A 20,917-nucleotide genomic window follows, 5' to 3' on the forward strand; every position below is an offset into this window, starting at 1 on the left:
AAGATCCGATCATTGCCATCTCCACTGGTCGAAAAACTTGAGACGGTCGTAAATTTCGCTCTAACGGTGGAGAATTTGGTAGCTACAATTGAAGCATGTGGAATTGAGGATTTCGTATACAATGCTTCCTTGAAATTTGAGCTAATCGATCGTTTACCTCCCGCGTTGAAGCTGGACTGGGCAAAACATTCTAGAAATAACCCAGCACCAAACTTACTGGACTTTAGCGGCTGGTTATACTCAATTGCTGAAGACGCAACCGCTGTCATGCAGACTTCATTCAGCGCACCAAGAAGTCGTGGATCAAGGAACGATGGGTTCATAAATGTACATTCTGAGGCTGAACTTGAGGAATCGCATTCCGGACAGACCAAGTTAATGGAGTCTTCGACGGCAATTCAGGGCTGTGTGGCATGTAATGGAAGCTGTACGTCGATTGCTAAATGTAAACGATTCGAAGAGCTAAGCTTGGATGCGCGGTGGGCCGTTGTTAGAGACACCAAACTCTGCCGTAAATGTTTGCGCAAACACAATGGAATATGTCGACAACAGAAACCATGCGGAGTGAATAACTGCTCCTTTCTACATCACCCGTTACTACACAACCAGTTGAAGGATGCGGAGAAGGACCGGACGGACAAAATTCCGACGAACTCTACTGGAAGCTGCAACGTTCACCAATCTCAAACCAGCGAAATTCTTTTTCGAATTGTTCCCGTACTGCTTCACGGTCCATCAAAGATAGTTAGGACGCTTTCATAGACGACGGGTCAGAACTTACTCTAATGGAGGAAAGCTTAGCAGAGGAACTTGGAGTTAAGGGTTCCCGTACTTCGCTATGTTTGAAGTGGACAAGTGGCACGACGAGAGTTGAAGCTGAGTCTCAAATTGTCGATGTTGGCATCTCTGCCACTGAAAAATCTACAAAACCAATTAGAATGACCAACGTTCAAACATTGAAAGCCTGCAGCTTCGACCTCAAACTTTAGTATTTACTGAATTGTTGCAACGCTTTCAACACCTTGAAGGATTATCCATCGAGTCCTATGAGAATGTCTGCCCCCGTATCCTCATTGGCCATGATAACGCCTCGCTAGGAAATGCAATGAAAAGCCGAGAAGGGAAGCCCTATGAGCCAATTGCTGTAAAAACTCGATTGGGATGGATCGTATATGGGAGCTGTTCAAGAACACATCATAACGTGAACTATGTTAACGTACATTCAATTGAAGTATGCGAGTGTAACAGCCGAACCGACGATAATCTTCATTCTGCCATGAAAAACTATTTTGCATTAGATAGCCTTGGAATCGTTAAGCCCGAGAAAGTTTTGCGATCTGCGGATGAAGAACGAGCGATGAGAATTCTTGAAATGCAGACAACACACTTAGGAGGACGGTATGAAACAGGGCTTCTCTGGAAGTTCGATAACGTTCGGTTGCCAAACAGCTCCGGAATGGCTCATCGAAGATGGGAGTGTTTAGAACGTCGTATGAATCGGGATCAGTTGTATGCCGATGTCGTGAGATCAAAAATGGCAGACTACGTAGAAAAAGGGTACGTTCGAAGGCTGACGAAAGAGGAACTGAATACACCATATTCTCGGGAGTGGTTCCTACCCGTATTTCCTGTTGTTAACCCCAACAAACCGGGAAAGGTTAGACTAGTGTGGGATGCGGCGGCCACAGCTTACGGGGTGTCTCTCAACTCGTTATTACTCAAGGGCCCAGATCTTTTGACGTCGCTGCTCACCGTCCTTGTGAAATTTCGGCAGTTTCGAATTGCCGTTTGCGGAGATATACGAGAAATGTATCTGCAGATTTCGCTAAAACAAGATGTTCGTCTATGCTTTTTCTGGAAGGATTCCAAAGAAGACAAAGATGCTAGCGTTTACGCTATGTCGGTGTTGCCGTTTGGAGTATCATGCGCCCCAAGTATTGCCCAATATGTGAAAAACATAAACGCCAAGCGATTTGAAAAGGAGCATTCTGCGGCTGTGAGCGCTATTGTCGACGAACATTATGTCGATGACATGCTCACTAGCGTCGAACGTAAAGAAGAGGCAGTGGAACTAGCAAAAAATGTAAAAATGATCCATGCAGAAGCGGGATTTGAAATGAGAAACTGGATTTCGAATTGCCCGGAAGTATTGGAAGCCATGGAAGAGCAAAACACGGAAGAGAAGGACCTCAACATGACCGAAGGCGTGGTAACCGAGAAAGTACTCGGTATGTGGTGGAATACAACCAATAATGATTGCTTCACTTTCAAGATTTCACCACGATACAACCCTGAACTAATGTCGGGACAGCAAAGACCAACTAAACGTGAAATACTGAGAACCCTGATGATGATCTTCGATCCTCTTGGTCTTATTGGGCATTTCCTGATGTACCTGAAAGTAGTGCTGCAGGAAATTTGGCGCACGCCTGTAGGATGGGATGATGTAGTCGAAGATAAGCAGTTTGAAATGTGGTTGGAGTGGCTGAACGTTCTACCAGCTGTGGCGAAAGTACAGATTCCACGATGCTATAGGACTGCTACGTCTATCGGAAGCTCCACGGACGTGCAGTTGCATATATTCGTCGACGCTAGCGAAAAAGGATTCGCGGCTGTGGCTACGTTTTCAAGAGGAACAGACAATTGAAACTGCTTTAGTAGGGTCGAAGACCCGCGTTGCTCCCATTAAGTTTTTGTCTATTCCGCGCTCAGAGCTCCAAGCTTGCGTCATCGGAGTAAGATTTGCCAATAGCATAATAAAATCGCTGTCCATCAATGTCACCAAACGTTTCTTTTGGACGGACTCAAGCGATGTAATTAGTTGACTAAAATCGGATCATCGTCGATATAGCCAATTCGTCGCGTTCCGCGTGAGCGAAATACTAGAAGCTTCAGACGTTGGCGAGTGGCAATGGATCCAGACAAAACAAAACGTCGCGGATGACGGAACCAAGTGGAAGCGTGTTCCCGACATGAGCACAACTAGTCGCTGGTTCAATGGACCAGAATTTTTGAGGAAACCGGAATCAGAATGGCCAGTAAAATCGCATTCCGGAGCAACAGTAGAGGAATTACGTCCGCACTTGCTAGTGCACCTGAGGGTGTTGAAGCCGATTATTGATCCCCAAAGATTCTCCAAATGGACACCTCTACTACGCCGCGTTGCTTACGTGTTTCGTTTCATCGGGAATGCGAAGGCATTCAAACACGAAAGGGCCACAGGACCATTAACAAACCTAGAGCTGGATTTAGCAGAAAAATATCTGTACCGGTTGGCTCAACGCAGTGCCTTTTCTGACGAAGTTGCCGTTCTTCTGGAAAAACGAACGAAGGAAACCTCTTCATTGGTGATCCCAAAGAGCAGCTCCATCTATCGCCTCTGCCCTTTTCTTGATGAAGACGGCGTACTCCGTGTTCGCGGTAGGACCAAGGCATGCCAATTTGCAAACCAAGACGCGGTCAACCCTATTATTCTACCCAGGGATCATCACATCACTAGACTCCTAGTATTCTACTACCATAGCAAACATTATCACCAAAACCACAACACAACCATCAACGAGTTGCGGCAGCGATATAGCATTTCTCACCTGAAAGCTACGTATAATACAGGGGATGGCCAAAATGTTTGGGATAGGCAACTTTTTTTTCTCTCACAAAAAAGTTCAACATGCTATAACTTTTCATAGAGCGCATCAAAAAATCTCAAATTTTGACTGTTTGTCAACCTATTATATGTGCATCATTGGTATAAATTTGGGCTCGATTGATTAATATTTCGCAAAGTTGGAACCGTTCGGGTAAAACACCTTTTTTTAGACAACGCATTTTTGAGCTGTCATATCTCGGAAACCAGTAAACCGAATTGAATGAAATTTTGAACGTACACTAACAATATGTAAATGCTTCACAAACTATTAAAACATAGACACTTTTTAAACGTTGAAAAAAGTTATCATGGATTGACACTTTTTGGACTTTTTTCGAAAAAATGTATTTTTTTACATCAATGTCAATAAATTTTAGTATTGTTATCCAAAGATTTTCCACTTCTGTTCTCAAATTATCTCTAATTAGATATATTAGAGCCTATTTAGATTGAAAGAAGAACACATTTAATAATTTTTGTGTGGTATTGTAAATTTTACTTATTTTCCTCTATATGGGTAAAAATTTCAACCCGATATAACTTAATTCGCCGTGAGGAAATATTACATTTTATAACGTCGTATTAAGCATCAATATATTGTTGATAAACGTTAAAAAATTCATTCAATTCGGTTAACTGGTTTCCGAGATATGACAGCTCAAAAATGAGTTGTCTAAAAAATAGTGTTTTACGCGAACGGTTCTAACTTCGCGAAAAATTAATCAATCGAGCCCAAATTTGTACCAGTGATGCACACATAATAGGTTGACAAACAGTCAAAATTTGAGATTTTTTGATGCACTCTATGAAAAGTTACAGCATGTTGAATTTTTTTGTGGGAGAAAAAAAGTTGCCTATCCCAAACATTTTGGCCATCCCCTGTAGTATTCGACGAACCTGTCAACAGTGCAAAAACGATAAAGCACGACCACAATCGCCGAGTATGGGAGACTTGCCTCTTTCACGTCTGGCTGCATATGCTCGTCCATTTACATATATGGGGGTGGACTACTTTGGCCCTTACGTGATCATCTTGGGACGGCGGCTTGAAAAACGATGGGTGTTGCTTGCCACATGTCTTACCACTCGCGCCATTCACCTACAAATAGTTCACACAATGACTACCGATTCTTGCATAATGGCTTTAAGAAATGTCATGTCCCGGAGAGGAGTTCCAGCAGTTATATACAGCGATCGGGGAACAAACTTTCAAGGAGCCAGCAAAGAGTTGAATAGCGCGGTGAAGAATTTGGATCAGGAACGACTTGCGACAGCCCAAGTAACACAGAAAACATCTTTGAGAATAAACCTAAAAAAAGACGTTGTAGTATAGTACTATAATCGTATTTGAATACATATTATGTTGAAATTATGTTTTAACTGTGTTTGGCAATAACAAGTTACTGAAAAATGTTATCATCCTCACTACAAGTTAAAATAACGTAAATTTAGCGTTGGTTACACAAGATATTTATATCACCGTCATCCTTTAATTGAAGATGTTTTGTATAACATCAGCAGCACATAGTTATAACCTTTGAGATCAAACATGTTATTAAAACGTTGTTTTTACGTGCTAAATACGTTAATGTACAACATAATTAGTTTGCTATCTCTTCTCACTGATTTGATCATTATTTAAGAAACATCTCTTTCACTTAAAAATACAAGGCAATCCAAATACGATTGCAACTTTAATTTTATGGTTTGTGGATTGATCCTGCTACAAGTATGCTAAACGGGGTAACTAATGGGTATGTTAATAGTCTCTAAAAGCTTGGCGCAGACCAATCAGCAGATCACAGTCACCATGGCTCGAAAGATGGACGCCACCATTCAACTTTATTTATATGGCAGGCCTCCCGTCACCTTAAAATCACTGGGGACACTTACCTGGCGGCTAAATCTCCCTTACCAGCACAGTTTTTAAACTATTTTTATCCCGTGAAACAAACGAAATCAATTATTTGGTATTCGTTCTAGGAAACGCACTCCAACTTTGTTATTGTTATACCTATGTTCAAAACAGGTCATCCAAAACCAAAAATGACATCGTCGTATGCTATTGAGTAGTAGATGTTCAAAATACGTTGCTATGATGTTTTTTCAATGTATTTCATTCGATTCAAGTGGTATTCGACAAACATGTTATTGAGATGTATAACAGTCGTAATTTAAACGTATTTCTAAAATTTTGAGCTCTTCCGTATATCAGGCCAGACCAATTACAGTGCCTGCTAAAAAGTTTCACACTATCATTTTTATATATATATAGCCGTTAGTTCATCTACTGATGTTTCTGCCAATAATTATCCATCTGGAACAGTTTAAATATGTAATGAAATAATATAATTTCCTTATTGATAACGAAGACAAATTCTACAGTCTAAAAGAATGCCATTAATACATCATAATTTAAAATAACATCCCAAAACATTCTGACGGTACTTTGTCAAGAAGCCACCATGTTGCATGTCTGAATATTTGTTTGAAAATCTCTTACAAACCACAGAAATGTCAAAAAACTTCCCTTCTTATTTCTTTCCGATGGAAAGCGAATGAATTTATTAGGAGGAAAAGTGCTTATTTCACCATAAATTTTGAACGGCACATGAAATTAAGTCATAGTGCCCAAACATCGAGATGGTAAATTACACACGATGTGTAAGACCTGAAAATTATGTTGAGCCATCACTTAATGCTGCATTTATAATAGATGCCATATTGGTTTGCAGTGCGTGGTTGATGAATATTAATTTCGTGCCAGCAATAAGAAAGTTGTTATGATGTTGCTGAGAACATATTCGATACATGATTTTATGTTATAATGATGTATTGAAAAACATCTTCAGTAACATCAAAGATGTTTTATAAGCCGCCATTTTTTGCGCTTTTTCGGTTATATAAGTGTATGAAAATACGTTTTCCATATTTGAAACAAAACATGGACGTTTGTATGAAACATGTATTATATACAGTATTATAACTAATTGTGTTACTTGGGAGAGTTCACAACCTCGCACACCAGCTGGGCTTTCATACCTCCGGCATCTCCACACATGGGAGGGGCATGGGAGCGCCTCGTGCGAACCGTGAAGCAAAATCTAGCCAAACTGAAGCCTAACAGAACCGTGTCTCACGAAGTTCTCGAGAACATGCTAACGGAAATAGAGAACGTCGTGAATTCCCGCCCGATGACTGACCTGCCTCTAGATGACGACTGTTCCCCAGTATTAACCCCCAACCATTTTTTGTTGGGATCTAGCAATGGTTTGAGAACGTGGGTACCCTTCGATGACAGATCAACGGTACTGAAGAACAGCTGGAAGCTTTCGCAAGCCTTAGCAAACCAGTTTTGGAAGCAATGGCTTCGAGATTATCTGCCATGTATCACGCGCCGAACGAAATGGTTCTCAGATGTCAAGCCGATTGAGATCAACGACCTGGTTATCATCGTGGACCCAAAGTTTCCACGGAACACCTGGCCCAAGGGTCGTGTAATCGGGATCAGGCATGGAGCTGATCATCAAGTGAGAAGTGCTACCGTTCAAACTGCCAGCGGAATCTATGAGCGACCTGCGGTAAAACTTGCCGTGCTTGACGTAGGCGTTAGAAGTAATGCAGTTCAGGATAATAGCATTTCGAGGGGGAGTGTTGGGTGCGCTACGTCAGAGCCCGTTCTACCCCGTGTGCCCAATGTAGGCAAAACTGAATGTCCATTCTCGCCACGCCCAGCACCTGTCAAGGGGACTGCCTGCGAGTCAAATAAGAAGAAGAGAAGCTCCAACTAAGCAATCCATGACATCGAAACAATAGATTGATGCAGTGAAATTAGTTATTACGAAAAATTCGGCTTGTAAAAATACTAAATACCAATGCAAATCGCACCTTGAATTCGATATTTCTTCTACTATTGTTGTGAAACGATCGTTGCTGGTGAGAAAGGGGCATTGATCGGACCGGCTAACAACATAAGACGCAAAGTTTCAAATTCAGTGTGCAAACCCTTTATTACGTTTTCCCAAACATTCTGTCTCCTGCCTTCTGATCCCTAGCTTCTAACTAGTTTCTTCCCATACTACATAATCTTCTTCGGTACTCACGCTCGTTTTCTTCCTGGGTGCACCCGTCTTCTTGTCGGCTCCGCGCCGCTTATCACTCGGCTTGATACGCCCACATTTCGCAAGTCCACAAATGTCCGCTCATGGATATGCGCACGGACTGACGCGTCGACTGGAACCACTGTCGGCCTTGGAAGCCCGAGTCGTCTTCAGGTGAGACGAATTTTCCTCCGTCGCTTCTCGCTACACGCCGCAGGCTACTGCAGTACGTCGTGGCCGTGTTTCGCTTGCCCCCGTCCGTCTCCAATCGATTTCCGTCCGGACAGTCGTCCGGGATGACCCAGGGCAATCTGATGCGAGCCGGGTGATGCGTCGGGCTGGACACGGCTCTTCTTTTCCCCGTCGTCTTAGAAGTCGGAACCGTATTCCGGTGTGGCGAATGCGTCCTCCGTGGCTTCTCGCTGCTCACTGCAGGTTGCTCCGGTACGGTGGTGATCGTGTCTCGCTTGCCCACGTCTGCCTCCAGTCGGATCCCGTCCGTGGAGCCGTCCGGGTGGACGCTGCCAAAAGATTCGAGGCTCTGAAAGAAAAGCCCTGACACGTACTCAAATTAGTATCTCGAGGTCCCCTATTAAGGCGAAACTGGATCCATTTCGTCACTTTTTGGTTTTTGATTTTTTATTAAATAACGAAGCGATATTTTCAAAATCGGTTTTCGTGCAGTTGTAGAGTATGGATCAGAGTATCTTCTGATTTTTTTACGCGAGAGAAAATGTTTTTCGTTTTTGCAGAAACCATTTTTGAACAAAATTTCACTAAAAAATGGTTTCAGCAAAAACGAAAAATATTTTCTGCAGCGTAAAAAATTCAGAAGATACCCTGATCCATACTCTACATGTGCACGAAAACCGATTTTAAAAATATTGCTTCGTTAGTTAATAAAAAATCAAAAACCAAAAAAATGAGGAAATGCTTCCAGTTTCGCCTTAATGGCGAGGATGGGGAACCTACTTCTTATGAAGGCTTTTCCGTTTGTAACAGATCCCGTGGATGGCCAATCGCTGGGCGTCGAGTTCGTTCTGTGTGGCTAGGTTTAGATCTGGGGAGAAGGGTTCCGTTAGTCCACGCTTGTCACACTACGGTCAAAGGGACTCACCTAGGTGGTTGCTCTGGTTTTAACTCGTATCATCCACCGCCGCACACTTTGCGGGTACGCTGTGCCTGCCAACAACCGTGCAGTTTAGAATGGTGCTGTTTCCTACGGATTGCTCGTCGAATGGTGCATGCAATTCGTGTTTTGTGCAAGGCACACCAGTCCAACAAGGACACAGTGCTGTTCGATGAGCGTGATTCCCACTAAAAGCATGTATTTCATCAGCTGGCCGTGTTTCTGGAGTTTTCTCATGCCACTCACCTTAGAACGAAGATCGCGTGCGACGCCGCCCGAGAAACGTGCGGTCGGATGATCGGTTGATGGACCCTCTTCGAAGCGGTTCATGCATGTCCCAGTTCGCGATCGGAGAAGGAGCGCCGTGCTGATGCTCAGCAAATGAGCGATTTTTTGCCTGATTTGGAAGAGCAGTACGTCAGCGAAGTGCCATGATTTTCGGGCCATTAACTCACCAGCTAAAATTTCCGTCCGGTTTCTCCTCAGACCCACGGGTGAAAGCGGTACTTGCTGTGCGACCTTAGTTCCGAAGGCGACTGTTCCGATGGCGGTCACACCGCATCCGTCCTTATCGTCCGGCAGCACGATGTTTTCTGCTTGCTGGTCAAGCCACCGGTCATCACTCCACTTCGTGCTTTGTGCCGATCTTTCCGAGTGTTGATGTGTGTGTCAAGCGGATGTCGTTGATTTCCGTTCGGCAAGTAAACTCTCTGTACCTTGTTTGATTTCAAGCCAACGTTCTCTGCACGGTTCCCAGTGGTTTTAACTTTGACGTTTGGACGTAATGTTTTTGGTATGCACACTTAACAAAATAACTCAAAATGACTCAAAATATTTTCTCTAACGTAACACAACCTTACCACAGGCGCAGAGTTTTTTGTGAGCGCTGACAGGCAGCTCACAAAAAACTCTCAGACTCACTTCTACAAGAAGTCGCAGAGAGACTGGAGCAGATCTGAAGGCTATCTTTTGAGTAGACCTCAAGATGTCGATAACTGCAACAAAACTAACAAACGCAAACCTTGTTGTTCGCCAGATCCAAAAGCTCAAAACATAATCAAAACAAACATAACGGCAGCGAGTCCTGCCAAAGGTGATCTGAACGCTCACAAATGAGCAAATGTCTCTGCGCTAGTTCTTGTCCCATCTTCTGTGCTATGCCGTTCCTGTGGCAAAACACTCAGTATGATCTATTCTAGTTTTAAGAGCTACAATAAAACTAAAGATCAAAACATGTAACGAAAATTACGGTTAGTGTTGGCTAATATATGAACGTCTACAGTGGATGTTGTCAGTCACGATTGAGTAAAGGTCGGATTTGGTCGTCCTGAATCACTACGAGCCCAGAAAGGAGGTTTTACCGCGCCCCCCGGTCGCGTTGCTTTTATGGAAGTTTTTCGTAGTGACCCCCATGCAACCGACTACCACTTAGTTCAAGACCTGTGCCTGGAAGTTTGTCAATGTCACTCGGTGGGATTCTCCGCAGCAGTTTTGGTGCCCGATCGGATGATCAGCGGCGTATCCGCGAAGCTGCAGGTCCTTCAACTCCGTGGTCGACTACCCAGGGTCCCTCACTGTCTGGCGGGTCGTTGTGTTTGAGGTTTAGACCGTGTGCGACAGATGATTCTGATGTGTTGGTCCGCTGTGCTGCAAGGAACGGCGAGGTTCCGCTTGATGATCTTGGTCCTCTAGCCACTGCCCTAAGACGTGTTTCGGTGGCTCGTAGGCTCGTCGTTAACAGCTCCCTGCTCGCTGTCTGCATAGCTTGTCCGTCGATGGCATTTGGCGTCACCTTACTAGCTTTCGGAGTCCCAATCTCCCTCGCCGGCTGTGTCCTCCTACCTTCGCTGTGCCGACACTTCTGTTGGTATTTGGGGCCATCCTTCAACTTTCAGGGTTCCAATCTCCCGAGCCCTCCGTAGGCTTCATGCAGTCGCTGTTTATGGCATTTGGAGCCTCCCTACTCGCTGAGTTGCTTTCAGGGTCCCAATCTCCCGAACCTGCCGTAGGTTGTGGTCTTGTCGCGTTGTCTCAATTTCCGGTATTTGGAGCCTCCCTACTCACTGGATAGTTTTCGGGGTCCCAATCTCCCTCGCCTGCCGTAGGCGCTGCCACGTACTCCTCCTCTCCCAGTACTCCCAGGTGCGATTCCGCTGCGCCCGATAGTGGCCGTAAGCTTCAAGCCGCGTCGAACCGATTGTTGGTCGTCGATCTCCGACTCTCCACTCCTCCTATCCAGAAGCCAGCTGGTGTACTGCAGAGATCCCTGCTCCCCGTTTCCAAAGACGCAGGGTGCGATTTCTCACGATCGCGAACGGCGCGCGGTACACTTCTTGGCGCGATAGAAGTGTTGGTGTACCGCTGATTCTCGCTGCTGATGAACCGTTGTCTTGACCGCAAAGCGTGTTTTTACTTCTTAGGAAGTTTGTAGTTGACAAACGAATTTGCGTACATAGCTGTATAATGGTCAAGGTGGAGAGGTAGTTTATGAAAAGTTGTTGCTCATCCCACCTGACTGTGGACGCTCGACCTGGTTTGGGAGCTCGACTGGGAACTAATCCGAGATTGCCTAGGCTCCGTTGTCTGATGAGTGCCGCTGAACGACGAACTAGACTCCACTGCAGAGATTATTCTTGTGCGGCGCAGCACCGTCAGGGTCCTCCGTGTTTCCGGAGCGCGTTGTGTTTCTTCTTCACTGCGTTCCTTCTGCTACCCTTGGGCGTTGTCTGGTTTCTCGCTCTGCGCCATGGAATCTTGACCGCTTCGCGTATTTTGGTGTATCTCCGAAGATAATTCGTAGTTGACAGCTGTTGCTGCTTACATAGCTTGTGGAATTACTTCGTTAGTCTGGCTTTATGTCCTTGGCATGATACTGTCCTCGCTTGCCATCCTTCACGTCTTCCAGCACGTAGAGATTGCTTCCCAGGATCTTCACCACCGTCGCCGGAGCGAATTTGGAGTCGAGTTTGCGGTTGATGTGATCCACCTTGGAAGACTGCGTGAATGTTCTACGCCAGACGAGATCACCAACCTTGAAAACGATGTCGCGTGTCCGCAGATTGTATCGCTGCTTCGTCTTTTCGTGGTTGTTCTTTATGCGCTGGATGATGAACTGGTGGATACGACGAATCGCCGATAGCCGTACGTCCTGTGCCACTTTCGGATCGTCGGGCGTGTTCAACTCCTGCTGAGTATACAGATCAGTGTGCAGTATCAGCTCCCTACCGAAGTTCGCATAGTGCGGGCTGACACCGGTCGCCTCGTGCTTCGCTCCGTTGATGGCTGCTACGATCGCTTGCAGGTTTTCGTCCCAGCCTCGGTGATCTTCATCCAACAGAGCTCGTATGCAGGTGATGAGGACTCTGTTCACTCTCTCGGCATTGTTCACCATCGGACAGTAGAACGCAGTCTTCATGTGAATGATGTTGTGCTTAGCGATCAACGCTTTGAAGGCAGCCGACAGAAATTGCTTCCCGTTGTCCGAGAGAATGATCCGTGGTCGAGAGTAGCGTAGGAAGACTTGCTGTTCTAGGAATTCCACCATTTTAACGGAGTCCGCAGATCTCATCGGATGAACGACAACGTATTTCGTCACCCAGTCCACTACGACGAGCATCACTGTGTTTCCGGCACGAGAGCGAGTGAAAGGACCTACGAAGTCGACCGACACCAATTCCCAAGGTACACGGGCAGGTTTGGGACCACCCATGTTCGGCATCATTGTTCTGTTCGGCGCTTTGCTGGCTTTGCATGTCTCGCATCCCCTCACGTACCGTGCGACGTCCTCCATCATCTTCGGCCAGTAAAAGTGGTTCTGCAGCTTCTGCCAAGTCTTCTGGAATCCGAGATGCGCTCCTGATGTTGAGTCGTGGAACTTCGCAATCACTTCAGCTCGCTGATTGAGCGGGACAACTTTCCTCCACCGGTGTGTCAGCGCGCCTTCTTCATTCCTACAGCTGCAGTTCTTGTAAAGCTCTTGATTCACCAGACGGAAGTCCGGAAACTTAGCCCCGTCTTGCTGCACTCGTTCCGTTAACTTCTGGTACCACTGATCGACGGAAGCATCTGCAGCGAAGACCATCGTGCTGACAATTCTAGACAAAGCATCCGGTACCGTGTTGATTTCTCCCTTCCGGTATTTGATGTCGAAGTCGAAGGCGTTCAATCTGAGTATCCAGCGACTCATGAGTGCTGTAGGGTTCTTCATTGATCTCAGATAGCTCAAGGCAGAGTGATCGCAGTGTACCGTGAACTTCGTGCCCTCTACGTACCCTCTAAACTTCTCTATTGCCCGGATGACGGCCAAACATTCACGTTCTGTCACAGAATACTTTCGCTCTGACGAGGACAGTTTCTGGGAGAAGTAGGCAATAGGATGTTCTTCCCCGTCTGTCTCCTGCGTCAGTACCGCACCAATCGCTACATCGCTCGCATCGCATGCAATGGCAAACGGTTTCGTGTGATCAGGCATCGCTAGAACTGGTGCTGCTACCAAGGCTGATTTGAGTTTCAGGAACGCGTCTTCTGCATCTTTCGTCCATCGGAACTTGGTTTTCGTCTTCGTCAGCTCTGTCAGCGGTACTGCGATTCTGGAGAAGTTCGCAATGAACCTGCGGTACCAGTTGCACATTCCTAAAAACCGCTGTACCTCCTTCCTGCATTGCGGAGCTGGGAAACGCACGATGCACTCAAACTTCTCCTGATCTACGTTCCATCCGCTTTGATTCAGCACATATCCCAGGTACTTCATCTCCTCCAGGCAGAACTTCGACTTTTCGGCGGAGATAGTCAGTCCAGCGTCCCTCAGCCGCTTTGCCACTTCCTTCATCAGCTTGATGTGCTCGTCGAAGGTGCGTGAACAGATGATTATATCGTCCAGGTAGTGGAACACGTGAGGTTCCAGGTCGGCGAAGATGTGCGTCATCAGCCGTGCCAGCGCTTGACTCGCTGTACAAAGTCCGAAGGGGACGACCTTGAACTGGAAGTGACCTCTTTGCGGCACTGTGAAAGCTGTCACCGGCCGGGATTTCTCTTCCAATGGCATTTGCCAGAAGGCATCTTTTAGGTCGATCGCCGAGATGTAGGTGCATCCGCTGAGGTTGTTCATGATTGCCGATATCTGTGGGATGGGATACCCCTCGTTAACCATCACCGAGTTAAGGTGACGGGCATCTAGACAGACACGGTACTGACCGGTCTTCTTCTTCACGGCAACCAGCGGGTTGTTCCACGGCGAGAATAGTGCCTCTTCTATCACGTCGAGCTCCAGCATCCGGTCGATCTCCTTATTCACCTCGTCGAGAACGTACTTGGACATGGGATAATAGCGCTGTTTTCGTGGCTTCGCTTCTCCAACGTCGATTCGATGTACGTACCGGTCTGTTCTTCCGAGTCTTCCGGGTTCGGCCTTCGGGAAGTGGCTTATGGCTTCGTCCAGTATCTGCTTCTCTTCTTCTGACAACGGCTTCATGGATTCTTGTTGCGGCGCGACCTCCTTTTCAGCCTCCAGGTTTATCGTGCAGCACACAGGTTTTATGCTAAAGGCGTTCCAGAAGTTCATCCCGAAGATCACACAGGTCGGCAACGTGGGAAGGAGCAACATCGACACGACTTCATTTTTGTTGTTGTAGGCTATCGGCAATCGGGTGTACGATTGTATGCGATGCTCAGTTCCGTCTGCCGTCTTGATGCCTCCTACCAGAGCTATTTGCTGCAAGCCTAGCTCCTGCGCCATCTTTACGTTGTCGCCTCCTAGAATCGAACAGTTGGCCCCGCTGTCGAGTAATCCGGTAACTTGTTTCCCGAGTATGTCTACCACTGCGTGCGGACGATTGTCGTTGTCGGGGTTGATGATCAGTGAGTTGATCTGAGCTAGGTCAGGAATTGTAGAGGGATCGTCGAATTGAGGCGAGGATGTCCTACCCTCTGTTACTGGCTCCCCGCTTGCGCGTTTCCCGAGCGTTGAAGACAGGTCGGGCAACTTCGCAACGAGAATCCCTTTTGTCCACAGCGATAGCAGAACAGTACTGCCTGGGGTTTGGCGCAGTCCATAAACCGGTGTCCCCCTTCGTCACAGTTCCAGCAGATCATCGCCGCCGGTGGATCTCGAGCGTTGTTTGCCTCAGGAACTTGGCGATGGTTGTTAGGATTGCTCGCTGACATTTGTGGGAACTGTTGGTTGGGTGACTGCCTTCCTACGGCTTCTCGACGGTCGAATCTCAGCTTCAACGCATTCACCTGCTGTAACAGGGCTTCCATCCGCTGGTCCATCTTATCTTCGTCCTGCGCTACCTGTTCTGCTTCTGCACTGTAGGCTGTTGGCGAACAGCTTTCTCCATAACTGTGAAAGCTTTCCGTTTCCATAGCATGAACCTTTCCAAATCTTTGGAGCGGTAGTTGTGGCTTCGACGGACGCAGCGAAGAGTTCGGAGTAGCCAGCGCTGGTTCAATCAGTGCCCCATACGGTAGCGAGATGCGTCGCTGATGATGCTGTAGCTTCCGGAGTTCGTCTAGTTCTTTGCACGCCTTCACCAGCAGACGTATGGAGTGGTGTGATGCGGCAATCGGAGCATACGTGGAGTTCATGTTCTTCTTGATGATGAACAGCTTCTCTTGATCAGTCACCGGAGGATCTACGTATTGGAAGAGAGTGGATATATCTTGGTAGAATTTGGAGAACGGCTCTTCTTCGCCCTGCAAGCGGTGGTATGCTTCGGCCCGCAGAATGTAGGCGTAGCTCGCCGGCAAGAATTCTTGTCTGATCAGCCGCTTGAAATCGTCCCAGGTTACCAACTCTCCCGACACGTATACATTGCTGTACCAGTTGAGCGCGTCGTCCAGAAGCAGATGTTTGACGTTCCTCAGCAGCACATCCTCCGTTACTCCTTCCGATGCAGCGAAAATCTCCACACGTTGCAGAAAGGTGTTCAGCGACGACCCATCCTTCTCGCCTTTGTATCTGAACGGCCAGTTATGGATGGCCTTCAGTGTTCTTCTTTCTTCTAACAGCGGTCTTGGAACGTGTTCTTGCGCCCTGTAGTTCAGCTGTCGCAGTAGATCGGCCCGCAGTTGGTTGTAGTCACCTCTCGCATCAGCTTCGCCCGCATCGGTTCTTATCGGTTCATATGGCGGTGGTGGAATGGTGCTGCCCATCGTTGGTTCTCGCCAGCTGGAGTTTTTCTGCGCTTCAAACCTGTTGTTCGGGACGACTCGCTGACCAACCGCGCTCCAACCTCTTCCTCGCGTGGTACGCATGGCTTCTAACGATGCAGCGCCTCTCTCGTTGTCGTGGAGTGTTGAGCTGTCGCGTTGAGGTCTAGCTGCTGTCGGCTCGGTCACTGGAGATGCTGTATGTCGCTGTTGTCGCTCAGCGTGGATGATGGACGCTTGATTCGATGTACCCGAATGGTTGACTGGATTTCCATTCTCGTCGAATCCTAGGAAGTCTCCTTCAGTCACGGTCGAAGATTGTGTGGTCCCTTTTGGAACTGCACCGGTACTGCTTCTGTTAGCACTGTCACTGTTCACTGGTCTGGCACTTTTCTTCGTTCTTCCTAGCGCATCGTCCACATCTTCCAGGGAAAACTGCACTAAAAGCGCCACGGCTGCGTGTGTGTCGAGGAAAGCTACCGGTGGATCCACGATGGATAGTCTGTCCCGATAGTGCACTAACCGCGACCGTAGTAAACGAACTGCTGGGAGATCACCGCGCTTCAATGCTGCTTCCACTTCGGGTATTAATTCGCGCACGCGAGATTGACATTGACTGATATTGTCTCCCACATCCATAACATGGGAGGAATTGTCGTAAAGTATTCCTTTTATTTCATCATCCTGCATAAGAGCACGCAAGCGAACTGCTCTTGCCCTGCGAGGAAGTGCCCCGAGATTGTTCACGTGGCGCAAGGCCAGTTCGTAACTGATCTCTTCTTCTGATAGGCTTGCTAGATCCATGATCCAAAAGGTCTTAATTAGCCAACTAGACAAAAACTAAAAAAGTGGTAGGTTCTACAAATGTGCTACAAAATAAGAGAATTGTGCTACAAACAGAACACAAATTCTAAAATCTACAAACCACAAACTAAAATGGTTCGTTTTGTTGGGCGCCAATGTTGTGAAACGATCGTTGCTGGTGAGAAAGGGGCATTGATCGGACCGGCTAACAACATAAGACGCAAAGTTTCAAATTCAGTGTGCAAACCCTTTATTACGTTTTCCCAAACATTCTGTCTCCTGCCTTCTGATCCCTAGCTTCTAACTAGTTTCTTCCCATACTACATAATCTTCTTCGGTACTCACGCTCGTTTTCTTCCTGGGTGCACCCGTCTTCTTGTCGGCTCCGCGCCGCTTATCACTCGGCTTGATACGCCCACATTTCGCAAGTCCACAAATGTCCGCTCATGGATATGCGCACGGACTGACGCGTCGACTGGAACCACTGTCGGCCTTGGAAGCCCGAGTCGTCTTCAGGTGAGACGAATTTTCCTCCGTCGCTTCTCGCTACACGCCGCAGGCTACTGCAGTACGTCGTGGCCGTGTTTCGCTTGCCCCCGTCCGTCTCCAATCGATTTCCGTCCGGACAGTCGTCCGGGATGACCCAGGGCAATCTGATGCGAGCCGGGTGATGCGTCGGGCTGGACACGGCTCTTCTTTTCCCCGTCGTCTTAGAAGTCGGAACCGTATTCCGGTGTGGCGAATGCGTCCTCCGTGGCTTCTCGCTGCTCACTGCAGGTTGCTCCGGTACGGTGGTGATCGTGTCTCGCTTGCCCACGTCTGCCTCCAGTCGGATCCCGTCCGTGGAGCCGTCCGGGTGGACGCTGCCAAAAGATTCGAGGCTCTGAAAGAAAAGCCCTGACACGTACTCAAATTAGTATCTCGAGGTCCCCTATTAATGGCGAGGATGGGGAACCTACTTCTTATGAAGGCTTTTCCGTTTGTAACAGATCCCGTGGATGGCCAATCGCTGGGCGTCGAGTTCGTTCTGTGTGGCTAGGTTTAGATCTGGGGAGAAGGGTTCCGTTAGTCCACGCTTGTCACACTACGGTCAAAGGGACTCACCTAGGTGGTTGCTCTGGTTTTAACTCGTATCATCCACCGCCGCACACTTTGCGGGTACGCTGTGCCTGCCAACAACCGTGCAGTTTAGAATGGTGCTGTTTCCTACGGATTGCTCGTCGAATGGTGCATGCAATTCGTGTTTTGTGCAAGGCACACCAGTCCAACAAGGACACAGTGCTGTTCGATGAGCGTGATTCCCACTAAAAGCATGTATTTCATCAGCTGGCCGTGTTTCTGGAGTTTTCTCATGCCACTCACCTTAGAACGAAGATCGCGTGCGACGCCGCCCGAGAAACGTGCGGTCGGATGATCGGTTGATGGACCCTCTTCGAAGCGGTTCATGCATGTCCCAGTTCGCGATCGGAGAAGGAGCGCCGTGCTGATGCTCAGCAAATGAGCGATTTTTTGCCTGATTTGGAAGAGCAGTACGTCAGCGAAGTGCCATGATTTTCGGGCCATTAACTCACCAGCTAAAATTTCCGTCCGGTTTCTCCTCAGACCCACGGGTGAAAGCGGTACTTGCTGTGCGACCTTAGTTCCGAAGGCGACTGTTCCGATGGCGGTCACACCGCATCCGTCCTTATCGTCCGGCAGCACGATGTTTTCTGCTTGCTGGTCAAGCCACCGGTCATCACTCCACTTCGTGCTTTGTGCCGATCTTTCCGAGTGTTGATGTGTGTGTCAAGCGGATGTCGTTGATTTCCGTTCGGCAAGTAAACTCTCTGTACCTTGTTTGATTTCAAGCCAACGTTCTCTGCACGGTTCCCAGTGGTTTTAACTTTGACGTTTGGACGTAATGTTTTTGGTATGCACACTTAACAAAATAACTCAAAATGACTCAAAATATTTTCTCTAACGTAACACTATTAGTGTTACTATCCTACTAGGTATTGCATATGCTATGATGTTATGTGAAATATTTTTTAACCATGAATGCACCTTGTTTACAGCTCTTCAAGCAATCCCGCAATTACAACAATTGCTAATTTGTTGAATTCGAAGCCTATTATAATTATATATTTCAATGAACGGTAAGATCATGGCTAAAATCATAAAAATACGAAGTTCATTACATTTATTATATTTCTATAAACATAGATTGTGTTCAAACAAAGACAGAGTAGAAGTTGTCACCAGATCTTACATTTTTTTCCTAGCTAATCAAAGGTGTGAAATTTAAGATAACATTAGGCTAAAAAGCAAATACAAGCTTAAGTTTTTGCAGGCAGTTCGACCAACGAACTTAGTATAACTGAGCAACAATTAAATTATATTTGTTTGGTGGTAGCGAACACTATCGTAAGTTACATGGACTTTCGAATATCTTGTAGATTCTAACTATTTTTGTATGTCTTCAGGAATTTTGTAATTCAGCAATAAATTCACAAAATTATCTTGCCTGCCACCCAACACCAGCTTTTCAGGCGAATCACATTCCATACCATACCTTGTATCATTCGTTTTTGGAATGAAAGTAATCTTCGTAACGAAAACAATGAACGTGGCCGGCAATGGAAGTTTTCGTCTCTTTAAGGTGTTCTAGAAACTTTAATAGGGTCTGTAAACCCCCTGAAACGCACCTGAAATCCCCTGAAATGCTATGAAACGCCCCTACAACCTCTAGGAATGCCTTTAAATGTTCTTGAAACACTCTGAAACTTTTAAATTACTCTGAAATGACTCTAGAATACCTTGAAACGACTCTTAAACCCCATTGCAACGCCCCTCATGTCTCATGCAACGCCCTTTCAATACTCCTAGGATCCCTTGAAACATCCCTGAATCCCCTTAATACTATTGAAATTCCCCTGAATTCCCCTTAATCCCATTAAAACGCCAGCCAATCTTGACTGATAGCCCTTCAAAGGCTCTTCAAATCCCCTGAAACATCCACTTAAAATGCCCCTGGAGCCCCTTGGAACCCCCTTTTATGGATTTTATGGGAACTTTCTGGAATCCCCCTTAGCCTCACCTCAAATGTCCAGTGGTTCCAGTGTATATTAGAATCTAGTAGTAAAATTACTTATTTTTGCAACAAGTAGCAAAATGATGATATTTTCAGTACGAATCGTACATTTATCCAACTAGGCTTGCCGAGTTGGATAAATACGATAAGTGCTGAAAAAATCGAGTTTTGCAACGAGTTGCATACTATTTTTTGTCATTACGAAAAATGAGGTTTGAATAGGGTTTTTTTTCTAGGTTACGTACTTCTGCAGAATGAGGTACGATTGATTATCATAGTCAATTAACCTCATTTAACATGCAGTTCATCCTACTATTGATAATACACACGAAAATGAGAGTTGCGATGGGGATCTCGATCGGGTGGCATTGTTCGAAGGAAAAAGTCAAAAATTATGCGTGTATGGGGCAGTTGCGATGGGGATCTCGGTCGCGTTGCATTGTTCGAAGGAAAAAGTGAAAAATGACGAGTGTTTGGGGCAGTTGTGATGAAAATCTCGGTCGCGTTGCATTGTTCGACGCAAAAAGTGAAAAATTACGCATGTTTGGGGCAGTTGCGATGGGGATCACGATCGGGTGGCATTGTTCGAAGGAAAAAGTCAATAATGATGCATGTTTGGGGCAGTTGCGATGAAGATCGCGATCGGATTGCATTGTTCGGCGAAAAAAACGAAAAATGACGCGTGTTTGGGGCAGTTGCGATGGGGATCTCGGTCGGGTGGCATTGTTGGAAGGAAAAAAAAACGAAAAGTAACGCGTGTTTGAGGCAGTTGCGATGATAATCTCAGCCACGTTGCATTGTTCGTGTTTGGAGCAGGTGCACGTTGTCCTTCCTTGTGAAGTGATGAAAATGGATGCACACTTGGTAGCAAATAGTATTGCAGAAAATTGAAGGAGTCAAGGAGTAGCAGCGATCATCCGACGACATGGAACTGGGTGAGATCATTCCGAGTTTTTTTTTTTCTTTGCATACTAGAAGAAGTTGGGACAATTTCGCCAATGCGTTTTCATGAGGAC

The 20,917-nt window shown here is 46.6% G+C and overlaps 1 protein-coding gene and 1 long non-coding RNA gene across 3 annotated transcripts in view; one reads left to right on the plus strand and one right to left on the minus strand.

Moving 5' to 3' along the window:
- The window catches only part of LOC134287638 (uncharacterized), a 196,971-nt gene that overhangs the window by 66,384 nt on the left and 109,670 nt on the right, over positions 1–20,917 (plus strand). The window lies entirely within an intron of this gene.
- On the minus strand, positions 14,663–18,802 carry LOC109405746 (uncharacterized). Of its 2 annotated transcripts, XM_062849934.1 has the most exons (4): positions 18,403–18,802; positions 17,936–18,344; positions 17,791–17,878; positions 14,663–17,728 (listed from the first exon to the last, which is right to left on the minus strand). In XM_062849934.1, the coding sequence occupies exon 4, from the start codon at positions 16,829–16,831 to the stop codon at positions 14,807–14,809; it is 2,025 nt and encodes a 674-aa protein (XP_062705918.1). In that variant the 5' UTR covers positions 16,832–17,728; positions 17,791–17,878; positions 17,936–18,344; positions 18,403–18,802; the 3' UTR covers positions 14,663–14,806. The 2 variants fall into 2 exon arrangements, with proteins under 2 accessions (XP_062705918.1, XP_062705917.1); XM_062849933.1 differs by having other exon boundaries at positions 14,663–18,135; positions 18,194–18,344.

This window comes from Aedes albopictus, chromosome 2 (assembly GCF_035046485.1).
Source record: "Aedes albopictus strain Foshan chromosome 2, AalbF5, whole genome shotgun sequence".
NCBI classification, from domain to species: domain Eukaryota; kingdom Metazoa; phylum Arthropoda; class Insecta; order Diptera; family Culicidae; genus Aedes; species Aedes albopictus.

Coding starts and splice junctions, on each gene's coding strand:
- LOC109405746 (XM_062849933.1), bottom strand. CDS start 16,831: ATGGATCTAGCAAGCCTATCAGAAGAAGAGATCAGTTACGAACTGGCC.